This window comes from Phyllobates terribilis, unplaced genomic scaffold (genome assembly GCF_046119375.1).
Source record: "Phyllobates terribilis strain yellow unplaced genomic scaffold, ASM4611937v1 Scaffold_326__1_contigs__length_2130411, whole genome shotgun sequence".
Lineage (NCBI taxonomy): Eukaryota > Metazoa > Chordata > Amphibia > Anura > Dendrobatidae > Phyllobates > Phyllobates terribilis.
In genome coordinates this window covers 854,465-873,041 of record NW_027363086.1, presented here as the reverse complement: position 1 = coordinate 873,041, position 18,577 = coordinate 854,465, and the positions used below count along the sequence as shown (strand labels likewise).

Genomic DNA, 18,577 nt, shown 5'->3' with positions numbered 1-18,577 from the left:
CTCTGGCGTGGCACGTGGTACCGGTAGTATTTCAGAGAATACCACCTTGGAGGTCCTTGCTTTCAGCTTGCAGCCTAATTCCCTAAAATCATCTTTAAGGACCTTCCACCTACCTCTAACTTTGTCATTTGTGCCAATGTGCAGCATGACCGCTGGGTCCTCACCAGCCCCTCCCAGTAATCTGTCAACCCGATCAGCGATGTGCCGGACTCGAGCGCCAGGTAGGCAGCACACTGTTCGACGATCCCTGTCTTTGTGACAGATTGCCCTATCTTTTCCTCTAATAATTGAGTCCCCCACTACCAGCACCTGCCTAGCCTGCCCTACTCTCCTATTTCCCTCTTTACTGGAGCTGACACTCGTCCCCTGAAAGCCGGAGATGCCTTGCTGCAGTAGTGCTACCCCTGTACCATCACTCCCCTCATCTGCCAACTTTGCAAACTTATTGGGGTGTGCCAGATCAGGACTAGCCTCCCTGGCACTCTTCCCTCTACCACCCCTTCTAACTGTCACCCAACTAGCGACCTCACTGTCCTGCAGCTCCCGACTACCACCCTCCCCCACATCTACCCCAGTAAGCTGCTGCTCAGTGAGCAGCAGACTCCTTTCCATGTTGTCAATGGATCTCAGTGTTGCCAGCTGCTCATTTAGATCCAGTATCTGGGCTTCCAAACGCACAACGTGCACACATCTCGCGCAGCAGTAAGCAACCTCGACCTGCTGTTCAAGGAATACATACATGTGGCAAGATGTACACTGGATAGCATTGTCAATAATGGAGCTCATTTCCTAATGGGGATTGCAATATACAGAATGTTAAGTAAAAAGTAAAGTAAAGAATTAATGAAATACAGTCAGCAATTCAGTCCAAAGTCCTCCCTTCCAAACTCCCTGAATACAAAGTCACTGAAAAACAAGTCACACACTTACTTTCGTTCGCACTTACGCTCCGGACTCACGCAGCTCGTTCACACTCGCAAACTAAGATATTTAAAGAGTTTTTTTTTTTTTCCCTTTTCCAGCAATGCACCCTTCACCTGAATGCACTTCCAGTGTCACCCTTAGTAATATTTGAACACTGTAAACATCCTAGACACGGGAAAGTTCCCCTCCGGGGGGTGGCCAAGGTGCGTTGGATTGGTCCCTTATTTGTAGATCCCACGTCGGCTCTAACCAAATGGTCGCGAATGTTTCGGGATCTTTTATGACATAGTAGGGGGACATCGGTAAATTTCTCTATATCCGGATAAGATTGCCGTAACAGGGACCAATATTTTTAATGCACTTGAATATCTGTCCCCCAAAGGGGTGATAGGTGTTCACGAAAGTCAGTCGTGAGTTATTATTCCGTCGTGAAGTAGGTTGGGTGACCTGGTTCAAGATATGTGATGGGTAACCCCTCTGTCGAAATTTGTCGTTCATCTCCTCATGTCTAATTTTTTTAGAATCTGCAGTAGACACTATTCGATCCACCCTATTATGTTGTGATTTTGGTAATGACCTTTTAATATGGCCCGGGTGAGAACTGGAATACAACAATAGACTGTTTTTATCTGTTGGTTTTGTGTATAAGTCACTGACTAGATATCCTGTGTCAACGAGTGTAATCCGTGTGTCCAAAAAACGTATGGAATGTGGGTCTTGGTGTATGGTAAATGTCAGATTAGTAAGTTTGCTGTTAAGGTCATCAAAAAAAGTTTTTAAGTTTTGTCTTGTGCCAGTCCAAATAAAGAAAATATCGTCAATAAAACGTCTCCAGCATAGCACATGCTTTTCAAACAGAGGGTGAGTATATACATGATCTATCTCAAAATTCCCCATGAAGATATTGGCATAGGGGGGTGCCACATTGGAGCCCATCGCCGTACCCCTCTTTTGAAAGAAAAAACGATCTTCAAACATGAAAAAATTTTTGGTGAGGATCAAAGTTAATAAATCACTGCAAAAGTCAATCTGATCGGCTGAGAATGTAGTATGGGCTCTTACAAATTTTATTGTGGCACAAATGCCCTACTGGTGATTGATACTAGTATAGAGACTGTTGACATCCATTGTTGTTAGGATGCTGTTAGTAGGGATTGGTCCTAATTCTCTTATGCATGTCAAAAAATGGGTAGTGTCCTTAAGGTATGAGGTAATCTTCTGAATATGGGGTGTTAAAATTTTTTCTAATGTAATAGCCAAGGGTGACAAAATAGAATCTGTAGAGGCTACAATAGGTCTCCCGGGTGGTGCCCATAGATTCTTGTGTATTTTGGGTAAGGTATAAAATACCGGCATTATTGGGTTTGGATTGACCAAAAATTCTGACAGTTTGGAATCGATTGTGCCTCTCTGAGCATGATGTGAGACTAAATTTTTAATTAAATTAGCTACCTCTGTGGTGGGGTTACGTGTTATAGGTAGATACGTTTCAGTATCATTCAATTGAGTGTATATCTCTGATATATAATAAGACCGGTCCATAATAACAATTGCTCCCCCCTTATCAGCTGGTTTTACAATAAGTTCTTTCCTTTTTTTCAATGAGGAGAGGGCCATACTTTCCTCAGGGTTGAGGTTATTTTTGTTATGCAGATCGCCTCTCTTTATGGCTTGTAGGACTTCATTAATGTCTTTCTGGACCAAGTCAATATATGTCTCTACATGATAATATGTACAAGGCGGTTGGAAATGGCTAGGAATACGCAGTTTCAAGCCATGTAAAGAGAACATTCCATCATTCTGGCTGCTCTGAGAGGCACCTGGAGGATCAGTAGTAAGCCCCCTACCAGAGGAAAAATGGACTTTCAATCTTAAGGTTCTATAAAAGCGTTGTAGTTCTTGCTCCAGTTGGAATGTATCAAAGGCAGGTGTAGGGCTAAATGAAAGACCTTTTTGCAATAGGTCTAATTCGGCCGGTGCTAAGGATTGTGAGAAGATGTTATACACGATGTTAGTCCTACCCGAGAACGAGTTGTCATCCGAGCGTTGTCTGTCTGTCGATCGCCTCCCCCGCCTCGTCTTATTCTTGGTGGACGGTTTCTGCGTTGATCCAAAAAATAATTTGGTTGATAGGTACCTCGTTTGCTGTCTGTAGAGGAGTGTCGGCCTGGAGAAGAGTTGTATCCTCGCCTGTATGATCTGCTGCTTCTGCCTTGATCTGAAGAGCGCCATCTATACACTTGATTATTGAGGTAGTTTTCAGCATCACATAGAAATTTAGATTTTTTCTGGATCTGGAGTTCGTTGCGATATTCAGAATCAGAAATGGTTTTGTCCACTTTGTTTTTCAGTGTTGTAAATTCTTCAGATGAAATCGTATTACTCAATTGTTGCTCAGTAGAGGCAATCCTAGTATGTAGATTGGTTATTTCCTTCTGGAGAAAATCAATTGTCAACACAATAATGTCCATTGAGCATTTGTTGAGGATCCCCTCGAACTTACTGCAATAATCAGAGTTATCAATAAATAGAGTAGGACGTAGGTTGACTCTTCATCCTCGTGGAATTCGTTGTGTTTTGTGATATTCTGCGAGAGTAACGCAGTGTAGATCCAAAGCGGTATACCTCCTTTGTTCCTTCTTTAGGTCCCTTATGCGTACTTCCTCAGTGGGGGTGTGGAGAAATGTAACGGGAGTTGTGACATGTGCAAGTATTCCACTTGCTTCTTCCTGATTAAAGGCAAAGGTTGTGAACGACATTGAAGCCACAGGAGCGTAATCCCAAGAAACAGTCAATTGAAAAAAAGAAGGATCGCTTCACTGTATCAAACTTTTAGGGTGCTCTGAAGAAATAGGTAGTATAGATATCAAAAAAGAACTTCGGCACTCCAATATGGATGCAAAAAAATGGTTTTTATTAGCAGAATTCCCCATAAATGAAAAGCAGTCCGTTTCCACCTAACATGGTCTTTACCCATCACATATCTTGAACCAGGTCACCCAACCTACTTCACGACGGAATAATAACTCACAACTGACTTTCGTGAACACCTATCACCCCTTTGGGGGACAGATATTCAAGTGCATTAAAAAATATTGGTCCCTGTTAGAGCAATCTTATCCGGATATAGAGGAATTTACTGATGTCCCCCTACTATGTCATAAAAGATCCCGAAACATTCGCGACCATTTGGTTAGAGCTGACATGGGATCCACAAATAAGGGACCAATCCAACGCACCTTGGCCACCCCCCGGAGGGGAACTTTCCCGTGTCTAGGATGTTTACAGTGTTCAAATATTACTAAGGATGACACTTTTACACATCCTCATTCTGGCAAACGTTATTCTATTAAAGAATATTTCTCTTGTGATTCCACGTATGTGGTGTATCTAATTAAGTGTCCATGCGGTCTCGCGTATGTTGGTGAGACCACCCAACATATCCGAGACCGCATTTCACAACACAAATCAACAATTCGTTGTGGACGCATGATGTTACCTATACCAGCACATTTTCTAGCTATGTCCCACAACATTTCACAACTAAGGTATCAAGTAATTGATCACATTCCGCCAAATAGACGGGGGGGGGGCAACCGGATTCAAAACCTCAAAAAACGTGAGCTATACTGGATACATACGCTACAGATCCTCACTCCGAAAGGACTTAATAGGGAGTATGAAGCACAATATGAATAAAAAATTCCTATATCCCCCCCCAAAAATCCCTCTACCTATATTACATAAAACTCACTCTGTCCAGTGTCTATTGGATAGGATAATAAACCAGGGTTTAGCGGATAATTCTATGCTACTGATTAAAGTTTTAAGTTGTGGGTCATTCACTGGGCTTTCAGTATGGGTGACTAGATTGTTTGTCATTTTATAATAATTGAATATATTTCATGTTACTGATTATTTAGGACTATTCAGTAGGACTATGAGCTGTGTATCCACCTGACTTCTGCACAACACAACTGATGGTCCCAACCCCATTTATAAGGCAAGAAATCCCACTTATTAAACCTGACAGGGCACACCTGTGAAGTGAAAACCATTTCCGGTGACTACCTCTTGAAGCTCATCAATAGAATGCCAAGAGTGTGCAAAGCAGTCATCAAAGCAAAAGGTGGCTACTTTGAAGAACCTAGAATATAAGACATATTTTCAGTTGTTTCATACTTTTTTGTTAAGTATATAATTCCACATGTGTTAATTCATAGTTTTGATGCCTTCAGTGTGAATGTACAATTTTCATAGTCATGAAAATACAGAACAATCTTTAAATGAGAAGGTGTGTCCAAACTTTTGGTCTGTACTGTATATATATATATATATATATATATATATATACTTTATATTCTTGTGGCAGCATGAGGTCTCCTACTATATCATTATTCTTGAATTTATATACATATATAAACATTTTTTTAAAAAAACGCACGCTATTTGCATATTCTACTGTACCTTACAAATTTATTTCACAATCTTTTGTGGGTTATTCCACATCATTTATAAGTAGATGTATGTGTATATTTTGTTTTTCCTTATTTTCTGTTTATATACAAATGTTGATGGGATATATTCTTTTGATGTTTAGCATAGGCCCTGAGAAAGACCATGTTAGGTCGAAACGTTGGCCTGCTTTTCATTTAAGGGGAATTCTGCTAATAAAAACCAATTTTTTGCATCCATATTGGAGTGCCGAAGTTCTTTTTTGATATCTATACTACCTATTTCTTCAGAGCACCCTAAAAGTTTGGTACAGTGAAGCGATCCTTCTTTTTTTCAACAAGCTTCCATTGCTGATAGACCCAGAGGCTGTTGTTAGGTCTCAGCTTGCCATGATAACCATCGATACACCGTGATTGTAACATGGGGGTAATAATGAAGGTACAGAGGGGGCCCCTTCCTTCTGTCCACCATATTGATGCGGTGGTCGCTATTGACCGCATCATCTAAAGGGTTAAACTGTCGGGATAGGTGCTAACACCAAAGTCGGCAGTTGCAGCCAACTCTCCTTGAAGTGCGGGCTCAGCTGCTAAGCCTGCACAGCACGACTACCATGAAAATAGCACAGTTCATGTTTAATCCCATGTGCCCATGATGTAATAGTATGTCATAGGGCAGTAAGGTGTTAGACTTTTGATTGGTTGTTTCTATATTTTCCATTTACCATAATGGAGGACTGATCACATACGTGAGCTCAGGACATGGAATGCAATGTGTGGACCTGGGGAGGAATCATTGACCAGACCTGAGGCTCCTATGATTTGTTGGGTTGACCCCCAGTTGCCTCTATTAAGCACTGTGAAGACCCATACAGTGGCTCAGATATGTTATCATACACTGACTATTAGCTTCATTCAAGGAGTCAAATATAAGAATTTTCAATAATAGTTGAAATAATATTTAATTATTTATTTATCAATTTCCTATCAGTATGTCTTTGGAGTGTGGGAGGAAACCGGAGAACCCGGAGGAAACCCACGCGAACACGGGGAGAGCATACAAACTCCATGCAGTTGTTCTCTTTGGTTGGGTTTGGACCCGAACGCTGCAAAGCAACAGTGCTAACCACTGAGCCACCGTGTTGCCCAATAGTCTTCAATGTGGCACTAATCATGATAGGACGAGAACAGAGACCGAGCCCGGAATCTGTCTCCTTATGCAGCAGGAAGCTCACTTTATTCCGTGAGTTCATCTGACTGCGGAAAGTCCAGTAAATGTCGTATCCAGAAGTGAGAACAGAGACCGAGCCCGGAATCTGCCTCTTGATGCAGCAGGAACCTCACTTTATTCCGTGAGTTCATCTGACTGCGGAAAGTCCAGTAAATGTCGTATGCGAGAACAGAGACCGAGCCCGGAATCTGTCTCTTTTTTCTGACTTGTTTTCGCCTTGTGGAAGAGTCGTCACATCCGGCTGGATTCTTTGTTCATTGACGGATCACAATCAGGCCTCTCTCCGGAATAGTGATCTGTAGAAATAATAAATATGACTGAAGATGAAACAACTGGATATCATATATAAACGGCAGGCAATGTACTCCTGGTTACTGATTTCTAGCCTTGTGAGAAAAGATTTAAGATAAGTGATATTGGCTTATTCTTAGTTTAGGACTGTACCCCCCATTCATATAGAGGGGGCTGACAATCACTATGTGAGATCTGAGACCACCCACTGGATTCCTAAACCCAGAATGTTTCATATTGGCCGGCACTAAGCATTTCATGGATATCTAAGAAGTACATGAGTGCAATTTTTTAAATCTATAAATTTAAATTAAAAAATAAATTATTGATTATGTAGCGTTAATAAAGCTAGATCTAAATAGAACTATTTTTACTGTAAAGGATCTTCTCCCCACTATTTTAGCTTTAGTAAAAGATCAAGTATTTCTAAAACATTAAAAGACATCCAGGAACTTAAAGATGTCAGACAAACCCCTGCAGATCCCCAATGAATCTAGGACCTCCAGCAAGTTGTCATAGCCGGAACGGACATTGAATGTACAACGTGATGATTCGTGCCGCAAAGCTGGAGCCACTGTCTCCAACAAAAGAAGCAAAACGTAGTTTAACAAGTGTACAGTTTTATACGATGATTTATATGGTTGTATAACTAATATATTTCCCATCTGGTATTATCACTCATCCCCTTAAAAAAATAAAATTGGTACTTAATATTTTATCTCCTCTTGTAAAAGGATTGAATAGTTCTAAGAAGAGATACCTGGCCTGGAAAGAAACTAAAAATTCTAACTCTGAAATAATAGGATCTGAAAACCCACTCAAATTATATTCTCAAATTATATATTCTCATTACCAAAAATTAAAAAAGTTAAAGTTGACTATTCCCATCTTATCTTACCTTTCATTTTTCCTCAGGTCCAGCTTTAAAAAGTTCTAATTTATGGAGCTGTAGATATTACCTCCTTCAGGACAAAGTCTATAAAGATGAAATAAAATTAAATTATTTGATATAAAATGATACAGAAGGATTATCTACATGTACAGTAAAGCATTAAACCTGACATATTGTGCCACTACGTGTTTCCAAGAGACGCACTATAACATTATGCTGCGGTGCTCCTTTACTCCAATGAGACCCCGCAGAGCATTTCCTTCCCAACCTCCTCTATGCTGGAGAGGTTGTGCTAAACCGGGAGACATTTTACACATATTTTGGAGTTGTCCATAAAGGAATTATGGAAAGAAACTTTGAACTTACTCCTATGAATTTCTAAACCCAATATTCCACTTACACCACAATTAATATTATTATCACAAGGTCTAGAAGAAATCCCACCCAAATTTCAACATATCTCTTGTCATATCTTTTTGGTGATTAAACATTTAATCGCAACAAAATGGAAGCAAATAATTCCTCCATCAATATTAGAAGTAATGGAAAGGCATCAACGCACAATATTAAAGTTCAACTTTGCGATTAGTGAAAAAATGTTGTAGCTGATATTTAGTTAGATGAATGCCATAGTGGAAGAGTTTTTTTTTACTCAGGCTAAACCCAAAACTTAAAAACTAAAATAGTTGTATAAACAAACAATACCGGATATATACCAAACTAATTGTTTACACATATTATGGTCAAAGTTATAATAGTTGTTTATTACTAATAATAATGACTAGCCTTGCCTTTACTTTCTCTCCTGTAACTTCCCATTGTTACCCCATTACTCCTTTTTCCCCTCCCCAATTTATATTCCTTCTTAATGTTATTTTTTTTGTAAATGTTAAGTAAAAACAATTGAACGAGATGATCCGACATTTACCATTTTTTACCCGTTGTAAATCCTGTTGTTCTCCTGAATCTGGCATTGTTCATCCTTTGTTCCTCAAGATTCTAATTTCCTGAGAAATTGCCCCCTTTTCCCTTTATGTAAATCTAGTATTTGTATTTATTTTTGCCAAGTGGGCGTGACCCTCAAAAACTTCTCTTTTTGAGAAACATCTTGATGACAACGGCCAGTTGGCTAAAATAGTGGATAAATGTATAGGGAGCAGGGAGACCTATCAGGAACAAGGAGATTTGAGAACAAGAGACAAACAATGCCGTATTCAGGAGAATAGCAGCATTTATACCGGGTTAAAATAAATGTATATTTATGGCGAGTGACAGGTTCTCTTAAAAGTAGATTCCACCAAAAAGACATAGCAGATTTTTTCAAATACAATTTATGTCATATAATCAGCCCCATATCAGTAGGGTAGGGTCACACTTAGGCTGTGTGCCCACGATGCGTTTTTTAAGCGTTTCCGCAGCGGCAAAAACGCTGCAGAAACGCTTAAAAAACGCATGGTAGAAGGTCTGCCATGTTCCCCAATGATAATCCATATGTGCTGTGCACATGCTGCAGAAATTTCCGCTGCGGATTATCATTGCGTAAAAAAAGCAGCACTACCAATTATTTTGCGGAAGCGCTGAGTTTTCTCCGCCATTGACTTGCATTAGACCGCATGGACTCCGCATCACTGTATATGTAGATGTATGCGTTCCATTGTGGGGATGGTACCCGGGTGTGGAGGAGAGGAGACATCCACACCCAGGTGCCATAGTACCTGTAAAAAAAAGAATAAAATAAAAAATATATGTTATACTTACCTTCCGGCGGGCCGCGGTGCGCTCGTCCTCCCATGCCGGCAGATCGCGGTGGACTGAAGGACCTGCGCTGACGTCATAGCCATGTGACGGGTCACGCGATGCTGACGTTGGCAGGTCCTTCAGTGTACCGCGATCTGCCGGCAGCCAGGACGGAGTGAAGCAAGACTGCCGGGGCCATCGGAAGGTAAGTATATATTTATTTTTTTATTTTTAACCATTCTTTGGGGTCACACTATATAAATCCATGCCGTTTGCATGGATTTATATAGTGTGACCAAGTTGTCAAGCACTTTCCAAGTGATGCTAAAATCGCTTGGAAAGCGCTTATCAACCCGCATGCGGAAATGCATGTGAAGAACGCTTCACATCCGCATGTCCCTGGCAGAAAAACGCATGTACAATCCGCATGTACAATCCGCATGTACAATCCGCATGCGTTTTTTCTGCCAGGGGAGATGCAGAAACGCTCAGGAAAAATCCTGAGCATTTCTGCATCGTGGGCACATAGCCTTAGGATAAAACTATTTATGCCATAATAATAAGTTAATTGCAGCTTTGTTAATGTTATGTTATGCAGCTTTGTTAATGTTATGTTATGGAGCTTTGTTATGGGGATGGATGTATTATACAGATGCTGGGTATTACATTTACTAATTATGGAGCTAATGCTAATCCAATTCTGTAAGAGATATGATCGGATAATTAACTTATTTCTGCACGTACCTTCAGACTCTGTCTCTGCCTTCTTACGATCATTTTCAACAAAGAGGGCGCATGCGAAAAAGAATCCTCCTCCGAAAACCAGCACAAAGGGGCAAACCATGAGGGCGTACTGCAGACTGCGGAAGTTCGAAAGAGCCGAGTCTGGATTGTAACTTTTGATGCGGTCGGATATCTGAAGATGAGACGAGATAAATAATTATGTATGGTTAATGAAAGTAAAAAAACATAATTGACTGGACACGTTTATGCTGACAGCAGTCAATGGATACCAATGAAATCTGGTGATCATAGAAAGAGAAGGTGCCTCACTGCAGATAGCGGCTCCTCCAAACTATGAACAGCAATGCTTCCAGTATCCGCAGCTCCAGTACTACACATTGTCTGGGAACAGGACACTTGTGACATCCTTCTTCAGCAGATAATCTGTGACGTAACTCCAGGACATCTTGTCTTTGGAGTTCTGCCACCCCGTCAACAGAGCGGAAGAGAAGATGCTGCTCTGTCAACGTGATATCAGGGGAGGCCACTGAATCGCGGGTGTTGGCAGAGATCGGTCCCGGGCACTACAGGCAGGTATTTAGCAACGACTTGCCTGTTAGCCCATAGTAAAAAAAATCAAATAGTCCCGGTGAACCCTTTTAAGTATGTTATGAATAGGCTACAGCGAGTTTTAAAAACTCCACTGTGACAGAGCATGTCCTATTCTCATCCGTTCTGCGGATCAGACTTGGCCAGTAAAGAGTAACTGTCGTTATAAAATCAATACAGTACACGTGAAAATAAGCAACTTTGTGGTAGATCTTATCAGATAAATCTGCTTATTTTTCCTCCATTAATTTATAACATTCTTAATTCACAGATAAAATCTGTAATCAGTGAAGACAGATTTTTACATTACTGAGATAGGAGATGACAATTGCTGTTGATCAGATTCTATGTACATGGGGGGAGCCTGCCTCTAGCTCCTCCCTCTTTCCTCTAAATAGAATGTTATAAGCACCAACTGTCATCTCCTATCCCAGTAATGCTTCACTGAATACAGTGAGAACTTTGAGAATAAACGATCAGTTCGAGAGGAGAAAGAAGCAGATTTCTCTGAAAAGATATATTCCAACGTTTCTTATTTTCATGTGTACTGTACTATTGATTTATGAAATAAAAATTAAAACTGGGGTTACTATTTCTAGTCTATAGGAATCTGTTAAAAATGGATGGAGAAAGGATGATATACTTTGTACTTCAGTTTTCCATCTGTGTTTCATCCATTTTTCATTGATCCATTATTAAGAGTCAATGGATAAATAAAGTTTGGACAGTCTACCACCTTCACTTTTTAAAAAAACAGATGACACAAGAGAAAAATGGTCTGTTTTGCGACAATGTACAAATGGAAACAGATGTGTGAATGTAGCCCTAAAGTGATGTGAGAATATGTAACAGCTACTTACTAGCCCGATGAAATAGGAGCTTCCAGCTTCCCCCAGCAGGTGGGACCCCGCCATCGATAACGCCTGTGCTGTTGATCGCCTTGTGGGAGAAACCACATACTGAAACAAGAGAATATTCTGAATGAGCAGAAGGAGTCACTGAACCCAACGAGACAAGAGAACATGGACAAAGTGAACATACTTGAAGCCTAAGTTAAAGAAGTTGTCCACTATGGATAGGGCATCAATGTATGATCGGCCGGGGTCCCGCATGCGGCATCCCTTCCGATCAGCAGTTATCGGTGCCGGCGGCGGCTGCCACCAGCCGGAAGTCCTTACCTATTCAAGTCAATTGAATAGGAGGTGGATGTGCAGTACACCGCGGTGACCACTATAACTTGACGGCCAAACACCGCAGGTAAGCCCCTCCGGCCGGTGGCAGCCGCTGCAGATACCAATAACTGCTGATCGCCGGGGGTGCCGCGTGCGGGACCCCGGCCATCCTACATTGATGCCATATCCTACGGGTAGGGCATCAATGTGAAAGTAGTGGACAACCCCTTTAAATGCACAATCAGCCAGGATAGATAAGAAGCCCAGACATGTTGTGGACTGAGATTTTACTAAAGAAGTTTTTAATCATCTTGCGCCAGGTTTATTTTTAGTTGGGAATTACCCAACAGACGCTTGGGCACAGCCAGGATTATGGGGCATTTGATGGGTAAAAACAGAACATAGAGACTGACTACATACATATAATTATAGCTATGATAAGTTTAGCGCTTTTCTCCACTCACCAGGCGGATATCAGTTGAAACTGAAAAGTTCAGGCTCAGAAATATGGTCCCGATGAATATAAACACCTGCAGAGAGTAAAGAACAATACATATAAACATTTGTGTCTTGCACGCTTTCCTATCCCCCATAGGTTTTGTCTTTATAATCCATTCATCCACCCCAGTCTCCGTACATTCATAGACAGCCCCCGCCATAGTCTATGATTTCTACTGCTCGGTCCTATAGCCGAGACCCAGTAAGGGGATGAAAGCAATCTGTACTCCAGGTACTTACATAAGTGGCCACAAGGCTGATGTCTGCAAGAATAATAGCCAACAGCAGGAAAATGGCGGAGCCCAGCAATCCAACCGCACAAACTATAGGGTCAGCACGAGGGTTGTACTTCCTGCATCTCTTGGCTATCTCCGCCCCTGTTCCAACTCCAAGGATGCCAGAGATGACCGTAAGTCCTCCGAAAATCAGACTGCAAAGAAAAGCGGTAAAGAGATTAGTAAAGTAGCTTGAAGAAATGAAATATAAATAATTTGATATAATAATAATTTGAAATATAAATATATTTTTTTAGAGAGAAAACGGTCATAGGGGGAATTAAATTCCCACCAGTGAATGTCAAATTAAAGTTTGCTAAACTTGTACCTGTCATCATAGTTGGATAGTTGAGTCTGATATGGCGCCTTCTGTAGCATGAGAGCCCGGGCACGCTTCAGGAAAGTAACAGCCCAGAAGCCGAATGCAGCTGCCACAAATTTTACCATAATAGTCCCAAGAGTAGAAAACAGAAGACTTCGGCTGCAGAGAGAGAAAAGGGTAAAAAACTTGTAAATGACGCAGAAGTCACGGGGGAGATCAGTGACATAAATCAATGCACAGAAGACACCTACTTTTTACGCAGTTGGTTGGCATCCATAAGCCATCCTTTGAAGCTCAGTGGTTTGTTCTTTTCCTCTGCAGCTCCTCTGGACGGTTCTTTTACAAATGCAGCCATGAGCAGGACTCCTACCAGGCCCAGAGCAGAGATGATCTGTGTAGATGAAGAAGGAGACATCACATATCACATATACAGAGGTTTCATCACAAAAAGGACATGAGCACAGACTGTTGTGGAACTGGTTCCATTAAAGGGGATCTGCGACGAGGTGTTTGCTGCGCATCTGAGAGCAGCATAATGCAGGGACAGAGACCCCGATTCCAGCGATGTGTCACTTGCTGGTGTGCTTGGTGAAGTATTGATAAAATCCCAGTTTTCTCGCTGCAGATCTAGCAGTACTCTGAATGCTGAGCTCTGTATACCCTGCCTACACCACTGATTGGTAGATTTTTCTGTGCACACTGTACATAGGCAGAAAGCCACCAATCAGTGGTGGGGTCGGGGTTACACAGAACAGGAGGACTACATGGCACGAGACAACTAGTCCCCTCGTCATAATCTCCTGCTAATAAAACAGTGATTTTTTTTTTAAAGCATCTACAAGGAGCAGTAAGTGACACATCGCTGGAATCAGGTGCTCTGCCCCTACAGGGCCCCTGCTCTCAGATCAAATGGAAAAACATACTGCCAGATTCCCTTTAATACGATTCAGGAATTATAATTAAGATTCACAGTTTGTCCACAAGATCCCTCAGACCTATTACTTACCCGGAAGGCCCATTGCCAGGCGCCACCAAATGCACTTGTCACTTTAGACCCAATGATGTAACCAAGGCCACTGTAAAAAACAAAAACAAAGTTGTCATAATTTCTGCACACATATAAACATATACATTTTTGAGTGCCTTTTTCCGGCTCCTCCTTCCTACTCCACCCCCTCCATAGACTTCTATGAGCAGCAACTGTTACCCCATGCCGCATAAAGCTACAATCTGTCTTGTCACTGAAGATGGATTTTTATCAGTGAATTAATGAAGGGAAATAAGTATATTTCCTGATAAGATATATTACAACATTTCCTATGTCCATTTAAATGATTTATAAAAAAACAATAAAAAGTGTAAGATCATTCTGAGTCTTCACATTCTTTGAGGAGCTCTTGTCATAAGTGCTAAAAGTCAAACTGTCTAGCAGAAAACTTTTTTGCCCATAGCAATCAGTGCAGTTTTCTGTTAGGGAAAGTCTTGACATTGCTGAAAAAATATTTCCATTTAGAGTCTTGAATCAATTTCCTAGAAATCTGCAGCAATTCCAGAAATGTTTGCTGGTTCACTGCTGATCCTCCCCCTACGTGTTGCGACACCATGATCATTACTTGCGGAGGGGTTTTTGAAACGCCATCCATATGTATTGTACATGCATCTGTAGAGCAAAATCCGTACCGAAAAAAGTCCACAGCAAATCCGCCTTGTCGGACTTACTCTTAGACAGTTTGGCTATGATTCCCTCCTTAAAACAATAAATAGATGTACACTCACCAGCCAAAGGGTGCTGCTAAGTAATACAAGTTAAGCGCGCGGCTGCGCCGATCTCCCACGAAGACGTCGGCAATGATGGAGGGGGCAGTTATTTTAAAACTTGCCTCTGCAGCTCCAGACAGTCCATTAATTAGGAGAAAAACTGTAAAATACTGTGAAAACACAAAAAAATATTCAGTGACCATTTATGAAAGTTTTCTAAGACACCTAAAGAAATACGGTAATGGAAAAATTATAAACTTTTCCTAATTTTGGACCCGCTCTCACTTTTGTCTTGCAAATACTAATGCAAAATACTGATCTACATACAAACAAGTGAGAGGCTTTAGGGCTCATGCAGACGTCGGTGGATCCCGGTCCGATCTCTGACAGCGTGATAGCGATGCTCGGGTCGGAAGAACCGCGGCCAGTCCGTGCATTATTGTCCATGATGGCACCGAGATCCACAGACGTCTGCATGAGCCTTAAGTCTTTATGCTTCTACCAATTAGATCAGTTACCTCATTGGGAACGTAGGACTTGCAGAGAATGATGGCCGACCAGAAGGACATCCCTGCACACATGATGTATTTTCTGTTCCAGCGGTCACCCAGGTATCCATAGATTTGACCAAACAGGACACTGCTGATCGTGAATACTAGAAGGGGAAAAACAAGAGGTCACAGTTAATAGAAATGATTTCTTTAACATATATTTATTTATATTTGAGGATTATTTAAACTGTTGCACTGAAAACACTTCTCCCGTCCTCATCACTGTTTGCATTTTTGGTAACTATAAAGGCGGCCATCATGTGAACGTTACAAAATTGGAACCTTATGATGTCACGAGATTCCAGCCGTCCTCACAAGTGACCTATAGAATAGGATTTTATGTTAAAAGTTTACCTAAGCTTATAAGGCCGGATTTGCTGTCGTCCATTTTAAATGCGCTTTGTAGGTAAGAAATCGCTCCTGCCAGAACAAAAAGAAGAACACGAATGATTATTGTAATTAGAGAAGTGCAGGAATAGACATCACAGCAGCTAACGAGCCTTCTCGTTGGCCATGAAGATTTTCTTCTTTTTTTGCAGTTTTGGGCCTTATACACCTTGCCCCCGACATAAGCCGGTTTACGCCTACTTACCTACGAAAGTGAAGGCAGCTATGAAGGTGACCAGATTGATGAAGGTTAGAACGCCTACAATAATGAAAGAGCGGACTATGGAGACTCCAGTCCGGGCGTGCAGGTCCTGTTCTTCGCAGTTTTCATCCTCATCTTGCTGGTCTTTTCCTTTTTCCACATCTTCTAATAGAAGTGGCATTTTTGGGGTGGAATTGAAGAGAGATGCCATGTTCAACAGAGCCCTGCAAACACTGGAGAAAAACACAAGACGGTAAAAATATTGCATTAGTCTCAGTCAATTCCGTGGTAGTGCAGTATATAGTGTAATAAGCAATCGAACAACAATAAGTTTAAGTCCCCTAGAGGGACTAAAAATGAGGTCAAATTCAGCAAAAAAAGTTTTTCTTTAATATAAAAAAAATAATAAAATATAAAGATTTCAAAAATAAAGAGAAAAAAAACAAGCATATATATATATATATATATATATGTATTTTTCAGATTATAAGACTCACTTTTTGTTCTCCCAAATTTGGGGGGAAAATGGGGGTGCGATTTATAATCCAATTGTAGCTTACCGGGCTGGGGGGGTATCTGCGGTGGAGCAGGGTCCCAGGAGTCAGGGTCACTGCTGCAGGAAGTTGAAGGTGGTGGGGCGATGCTGTGGGCCCCAGACTGGGAGGTGGGGGTGGTCAGCGATGCGAGGCTGCTTCGGGCACCAGGCTTCCAGAAAATGTCAGTGGAGCCCCCGCACTGCCCATCGTTTTCACTGCGGTGGACTTCGGGAAAATGGACGCCTCCAGCGGAGCATGTGTAGATCTCGGCTCCCGAGATCTCGATCTTGGGAGCGGAGATCTCAATCTAAACATGCGCCATTTTCCCAAAGTCCACTGCAGTGAAAACGATGCAAACGATGGGCAGTGTGGGGACTTGTTTGATATTTTCTGAAAGCCCGTGGCCCGGAGCAGTCTCGCACTGTGCTGAGCACCCCAACCTTCCAGCCCGGGCCCTGCAGCATCGCCCCACTCCTGCCACCGTTGAAAGCTTTCTGCAGCAGCGACCCTGCCTCCTGGGATCCCGCTTCACCGCAGCCCCCTCGACCACCCCCGGGTAAGCTATCGTAAAAGGGGATTATAAGACGCACTATTTTATTAATTTCATTTTTTTCCCATTTTCCTCCCCAAAATTTGGGGTGCATCTTCTAATCTGCAAAATACAGTCTCTGGCATCAATATATCCATAAAAGTAAGAGAAACAATCAAAACGCCAGAATGGCCTTTTTTTCCCTTGTTTTTTTTTTTATTACGGCACCTTCCCCGAAAAATGCAATAAAAAGTCACCCAAACTGTGTATGTTCCCCAAAATGGTGTCAATAAAAACATCAACTTGCCATAAAATGGTGAAACAAATCAATTTTTTTTTTAAATTCTAAAACTATTGTTGTAACCACTTACGGTAAGTAATAACAATAATAATAATAATAAAACAATATGAACCCTGAATCATCTTTCCAGATCAATCGTACCACAAAATGAACGTGGTAAAAAGCACAAAAAACAGTTTTGTTTTTCTGTTTTTTTTTCACCATTTCACCATAGTTATTATTTTTTCCCCATTTTTCAGTATAATATAAGGTAAAATGAATGCTGTTCTTCTAAGCAACAACTCGTCTCACAAAAAAAAAAACAAGCTTTCACCTGACTATGTGATCAGAAAAATAAAAAAGTGGAGGAAATATTGGCCGTGCTTTGAAAGGGTTAATGACAATTTACAAAAAACGTGTCTATACTGTTATTGGGGATAATTCTATAGGGAAATCTATATATGTCCCCCTATAATCATCTACAGGTTGTCTCCCCCTGGGAAAGGCTCCCATTACTCATTAGATGAAGTTCAGACTTACCTTTCTCTCTTTCCACCGAGGGCGCTGATAATAACAAATAAATATCACTTTCTATAGCAAATTTTGCAACACAGAAATCGTGAGTACAACACACAATAGTGAGTGGCTGGGATCCGGCCGGCGCCCATAGTTATACACAGGGGCCGATTGTGACATCATCAGCCGGTCACTGGGGGTTCTAAGCCATTGTGATGTCATCGATCTATCTAATCATCCGTCCATCCATGGATTCTGTAGTACTACAACACCCAGTATGTACGTCTGGAAAAGTATAGAACTAGCATGCTCCACCCTCACGTTTTTCATTGTGCTGTGGTCTATATTGAAATGCATGTCCCTCTGGATGGATGGATGGACATGCTGAGTTTTGTAGTACTACTGAATCCATCCATCCATCCATCCATCAAGAGGAACATCAATTTCATTATAGACCAAAGCACAATGAAAGACTTGAGGATGGATCTTGCTAGTTCTATACTTTTCCAGATGTATATACTGGGTGTTGTAGTACTACAGAATGATAAGGACTCTGATGACAGGGCATGCTGACACCTGTAGTCCTATACTTTTCTAGAAGTGCATGCTGAGAATTGTGGTACTACAGCACAATAAGAACATAAATTTCAATATATACCACAATACTGTGCTATTGCTGTATATAGTATAAAC

General features: G+C 41.4%; 1 protein-coding gene across 1 annotated transcript; it reads right to left on the bottom strand.

The window, feature by feature from the left end:
• Nucleotides 1-1,236: 1,236 nt before the first annotated feature.
• On the bottom strand, nucleotides 1,237-16,234 carry LOC141221653 (protein spinster homolog 1-like). Its single transcript, XM_073666549.1, has 15 exons — nucleotides 16,027-16,234; nucleotides 15,789-15,854; nucleotides 15,402-15,538; nucleotides 14,902-15,053; nucleotides 14,132-14,201; nucleotides 13,377-13,516; nucleotides 13,132-13,284; nucleotides 12,769-12,958; nucleotides 12,495-12,560; nucleotides 11,719-11,817; nucleotides 10,271-10,442; nucleotides 7,857-7,873; nucleotides 3,428-3,511; nucleotides 3,163-3,359; nucleotides 1,237-1,525 (listed from the first exon to the last, which is right to left on the bottom strand). Exons 1-15 carry the CDS (start codon nucleotides 16,232-16,234, stop codon nucleotides 1,237-1,239), a joined length of 2,040 nt encoding a protein of 679 aa, XP_073522650.1.
• Nucleotides 16,235-18,577: the final 2,343 nt, after the last annotated feature.

Excerpts from the sequence above, each read along its gene's own strand:
- LOC141221653 (XM_073666549.1), bottom strand. The coding sequence starts at position 16,234 with ATGGCATCTCTCTTCAATTCCACCCCAAAAATGCCACTTCTATTAGAA. Across the intron at positions 15,054-15,401 it reads AGTCCTACGTTCCCAATGAG|TATTTTACAGTTTTTCTCCT; the intron begins GTAACTGATCTA and ends GTGTTTTCACAG. Across the intron at positions 14,202-14,901 it reads TTAGCAGCACCCTTTGGCTG|TGGCCTTGGTTACATCATTG; the intron begins GTGAGTGTACAT and ends TGTTTTTTACAG.